Source organism: Tupaia chinensis, unplaced genomic scaffold (assembly GCF_000334495.1).
Source record: "Tupaia chinensis unplaced genomic scaffold, TupChi_1.0 Scaffold144767_1, whole genome shotgun sequence".
Classification (NCBI taxonomy): domain Eukaryota; kingdom Metazoa; phylum Chordata; class Mammalia; order Scandentia; family Tupaiidae; genus Tupaia; species Tupaia belangeri.
The window spans coordinates 571280-576415 of NW_006204627.1; the positions used below are offsets into that span (position 1 = coordinate 571280).

Sequence of the window (5136 nt, forward strand, 5' to 3'; positions counted from 1 at the left end):
GCAATCTGGCTGCAACCCTGTGGTTCTATGTCATTTGGCTGTGATTTGGGAGGGGGAAAACCTTCAAGAAACTACTTTACATGAAAACAAGGGAGCAAAACAGTCCCCTTCTCCCAGGAGGACAGATAACTGTCAACTACACAAGGCCATGTGCTTCAGCAGGTTTCACTGTTCTGCCCTTCTACTCTTCTCTTCTAAAATAATTATGTTTTCATCTTGCAAAAAATGGCCCCTGTTGATAAGTGACAACAGGTACATAAATCAGAAGGCACTGGTCAGGAGATGGCACACGCACTTTTGTGCACAGGAACTTTGCAGGTAGTGGCTGGCAACTCACTGCCATGTTGAAAGGGTTTTGTAAAACCTGCTATTGACGTCAAACCCATGTTTGGAAAGACGGACACTCATAGAAAAAATGCTTTCTCTTGGGTTATTTAATGTTAAAAATTGAAATGTAAACTCAGAAATACGGCTCGCTTTGGTATAAAAAAAGTACAAAGCTATAAAAAAAAAAATCCTTCATGTTATCCCTGGCCCTAGGACCATGAGCAGATGTTCACCCTGACGTGGCCAGGAAGAGGTGGCCAACGTGAAACTCTTTGGTTGTGAGCAAACTGGATAACGAACGCTAGGCTTCCTGGCAGAGCCTTAGGAAACCGCAAACACATCGCCATCTCTGGAAATGTTAAGGCACTACGGGGCCAGCTGCTTCAGCGGAGCTTGACCGGGAAGCACCTGAGCACCCAGGTGCGGATGCTCTCGAGGGAATCCTCGGATTCCTGGTACATGGTGGCCAGGACCTCAGAGAATGCCCAGAGGAGCGGCAGCCCGAGGCTCAGGAGCTCGTAGGTGTAGCAGTAGTTGTAAGCATTTTCCCTGATATGGAGGCCGACAGAGCGCAGGAGTCCCTGCATCCAGTTAAGAAGGCTCCGGGGAATGTCAAGGAGGGCCCTCGGCAGCCTGAGGGGCCAACTCAGCGCCTTCCTACAGAAGGAGGTGGAGATACCTGGGGGGCTGCCTTCCGGAGTGCTGATGGCGGCCACTGCGCAACTTTCGGTGGGAGGGTCTCGCTGAGGGGCTTCCTGCTCTTGCCACTTCCCCTCCTCCTGAGAAAGATCAATATCAGGGCAGTTAGTCTTTGAGTCTCACTGAGGACTCCTCCAACAGACCAGACCGAGAGACTTGACCTTGGCACACTCTGTGTCGTATGTCCAGCCCCTCAAATTGTCACAGCCTCCATTCACTGTTGAGGAGAGTATTGAATATAGGCATGATTTTCGGGGGACAAATTGACCATAGGGTTCATAAGCCTTCAAAATATACATGCCCTTTTACACATAATCCCAATTTAAAAAATTCTACTTTGTTAGGGGGCATGTGCATTTGCTGTAGAGAGAAAGAAATAGAGAAAGCAAGAACGCACCCCTTCCCCACGAGGGACGGTCATACCACAATCCCTTCTCCTCCATTTCTATATCCTTGCAGGATTTGGGGCATTCACACACATGCACAGTGTTTTTCAAGCCACTGGGTTTGGGACTTGAACCTCATAGATGGCCATGTGGGATCCAGCCACCTTAACCACTATGCCACTGGCTGACCCCTACATTTCTAATGATACATAGTATATACATAATTTGAAAAATGGATAGGGATATGCATAAAAGGATGGTTATTGTAAAAATATTTATAAGATAAAAATAGCAAACAATGTAAAGGTCTAACAATATAGAACTAGTGAAATAAATGATTGATGGTCTACTAAAACAGGCGTTTTATAGGCCTTATGTTTATAGGCATTAAAGATTATTTCAAAAGAATTTTTAGTGTCATTGGAATATGTTCTTGATATCCTATGTAGCAAAAAAGGAATATATATATATATATATTCCACTGTAGAGATAGGACTCTAATGTAAGTTAAGAGAAATATATCCACATAGGAAAAAGTCTAGAAGGGGATGTTACATAATGTTAATTGTGATTTTTCGCAGGGTAGAGTGATTATAGGTGACTTAACTTTCCCTTCTTTATATGTTTCTATTTATTTCCCCATTTTTCTACATGGAGTCTTTATTATTTGTATAATTAGAAAAAAGTTTAAAATTGGGGATCTTTAGTGGTCATAGGTGACTCATCAAGCCGAAGAGAAGGAACTTGCTAAGAACTGCCAGAGGGTGCACTACCAGTAATAAATTCGGTGGGCTGTTCCCTTTGCTGACACCTGAGAGCCTGGGAAGACTCGGAAACCACAGAAGTTCTGTCCCATACCACGCGTTCTTCCAAGGTGGGCCTGAGACACAGAGGGACCATGTAGCTTTCATGTGGCTGAGCACGCAGACCCACCCTGGCACATGGGCAAGGCTCTCCCTGCTTCTTACTGGAAGCCAGCATAACCTCTACTGGCAGCTGGCATCTGACACCCAGAGCAGGGTCAACAGACCGAGGCAAAGGACCCGGCCACGCCAGGAAGCAGAGGCTGTCTTCTTTGTGAGTAGCCTCAATCCTTCCAGGACCAGAACATTTTAAAGAACCCTTGAAAGCCTTCTACTTCGGAGTCTTCCCACACTTGTATAAAAGCATACCTCTCTTTGCTGCTTCAGCTCTGCCCGTCTCTTCCGTTGCTTGTTATTGGTCTTACAGTAAATGAAATGAGGCTTGCAGTAAAATTTACCTGCAGAAAGGACACACAGACACACACAGACACAAAAGGTTTTCTCCTGTGCACCAGAGCCACGGAGACACAAGCCAAGAGCCCACGTCTGACCAAGTCAGAAAGCACCAAAGGTGAAATGGGTCCAAACAGCTCACACTTAGGGATTGGCTTCCGTCGCCTGCCTATTCCAAGCCATGCTGAAATGTGGCTGGAATGTGGCTGCAGAACCTTTGCTGCCTCGGAGACAGGCTGCAGCCTGGGGCTCTGCTAAGGTCAGGGCTAAGCTCCTCACGCCAAACAGGCCAGGCTTCTTTTTTTAATTATTTTTTTTTGAGAGGTTCTTTGCTATAGGGCTTGTGTACTCGCCAGAAAGAGAGAGACAGAGAGATAAAAAGAGAGAAATCACCTCCAGGAGGGATGGCCACGCCACAATCCCTTATCCTCCATTCTCCTCCCGGGATCTTGGGCACGCACACACACGCGCCCGGCGTGAGCTTAAGTCCCTGGGTCCGGGATTCGAACCACGGTTGGCTACATGAGAGTTTACCGACATAGCCATTACACTAACTGCTGGTCCCCAGGCCAGGCTTCTTCACAAGACCAGTTGCCAGGCAGCAAAATGGACAGCTCTGAGTACCGACACCCTCCGTCCTTTCTGGGATCCTAGTGGGTGGGAAAGGCTCAGAACCAATGGCGGCAGTGATGGGCAAGAAGGTGGGGCACACGCCGGTGACTGGCCCCTGCCAGGGCCACTTCCTTGCTCTGGGCTACAACAGCAACAATAACCACGGCAGTAATGGTAACAACAGGGAAACCTTACGCAGGACTTACTGCACTCCAGACTGCTCAAAATGCCTCCTGTGAAGCTACACCTCGATCCTCACAGCGGCCTTGAGTTAAGTATGTTATGCATATTATCCTCATTTTACAGAGGAGGACATGAAGAACCTGGAGGTTAAATACCAGGCCCAAGGCTGTATGGCTAGAAGGCGATTCAGTTCCATCTGGATTTGAACCCGGAGAGCTGAGCTGAGGTTGTGGTACTCATAGTACAGTGCTATGCCACCTCTTTCTGGACGACATCATACTCCCTGTTGGGGAAGTGTTGGATGTCCCAGAGCCTCGAAGTGGACAGGAACCCGGGGTGAGGCCACATCTGAGGCCTTGACGGAGCCTAATGCCGTTTCGGTCGTGGCCCCTGGAGGTTACCTTCTTCGCAGTCGAAGGCGTAGGCGGCCAGGCGCAAGGTGGTGGCGCAGACGCTGCAGCGGAAGCACTCACGGTGGAAGAAGTGGCCCTCCGCACTCAGCCGCTCCATGACGTACACACGCTTCTTACAGAAGTGGCAGGTGTCACTACCACCCAGGTTCAGGGGGAAGACCTTCCGCATAGAGTCCTGGGGATCCAGAGAGAAGAGCAGCGTTAGGGTGAACTCCAAGTTTTCCATGCTAGGCCTGGGCTCTTAGAAATTCCAAACGGAATCACGGGGACCTTGTGAACCTCCTATCTGCTGCTAGTGTCACCACAGCAGAGCGCGAGAACCATATCCCACAGGGGCCACTGTGAGTTTTATTCCCAGACAGGCTAGTGGCCACCAGGCGGGGAGGGGCTCCCCCAATTCCACTGGCTGCTCTGACTTCAGAAGAGAGTGATGTTGCCCAATGCAGTGGGCGACACTCACAAATATGCCTGCCCAGTGATGTTCCCTCGGGGTCTGTCCCAGGGGGTAAGTGTAGACTGGCTCTAGTGTAAGGCTACTGAAACCAGCCCTGCTAAGGATGTGTTACCCAACCTTGACCCTCTGCAGGGATAACAGGACAAAGAAAAGCTTGTGGCATCAGATTGGTTCAAGCAAATGGCAGAAAAGGGAAAAGTTCTGTCTTAAGGGTCACCAGGTTGCCAATTAAATTCCCCAATGCAGTGGGAGGCGAGGGAGAATGTGCCGAAATGAAACTGAAAACACTGGTGATTCAAACCGCCAGTGATGGTGGTGAGCAGCTGGTTTTGGGAAGAGAGAATTGAAAGTAAAGGGCTCTCTTCTTTATATTACTTGTGTCTCCATCTCATGCAAAAGGGCTGTTCACGTTGGACACTGAACATCAGGCCAAGGATGGCTGCTTGTGCAGACAGACACACCTGGGCTTTTCTCTAGGCTGGTTTTCAGGCCACAGAGAGCAGGGAAGACGCCCTATCTTGGCAGTGGTCCACAAGAGACCCAAGTGAGGCTTGCCCTCCAGGAAACACAGTCTGCCTCTAACCTCTGTTCTGGTTGGCCCATTTGGAGTCCTCTGCTATCCCGTAGAAGGCTTGGGCCATCCTTGAGCCCATGAGCACCCCACGAGCCATGACTTCAGTGAAGGCCATGGAGGCATATCCTTACCACGTCTGGAGAGCTGGCTTGGGTCTTAGGTCTGTGATCGTTCATGTACAGATTGACCAGGACTTCGGCAGCAGCCCCTATCCCGCTGGACACTTTCCCTA

At 49.4% G+C, this 5136-nt stretch overlaps 1 protein-coding gene across 5 annotated transcripts in view; it reads right to left on the minus strand.

Moving 5' to 3' along the window:
- Window positions 1-5136, minus strand: part of MICAL2 (microtubule associated monooxygenase, calponin and LIM domain containing 2) — a 181519-nt gene that overhangs the window by 94163 nt on the left and 82220 nt on the right. For 4 of the 5 annotated variants that reach the window (XR_337220.2, XM_027767848.1, XM_006167425.2 and 1 more), the window contains exons 21-24: window positions 5036-5136; window positions 3865-4051; window positions 2585-2673; window positions 1007-1106 (exon numbers count right to left, since the gene is read on the minus strand). Coding sequence is in view for 4 of the 5 variants with exons in the window: in XM_027767848.1 (XP_027623649.1) it covers window positions 1007-1106; window positions 2585-2673; window positions 3865-4051; window positions 5036-5136 (477 nt within the window). In the remaining variant the exon portion in view is untranslated. Of the gene's footprint in view, window positions 1-6; window positions 1107-2584; window positions 2674-3864; window positions 4052-5035 lie in introns of those variants that run through there. The other variant, XM_006167426.2, reaches the window with a different exon arrangement.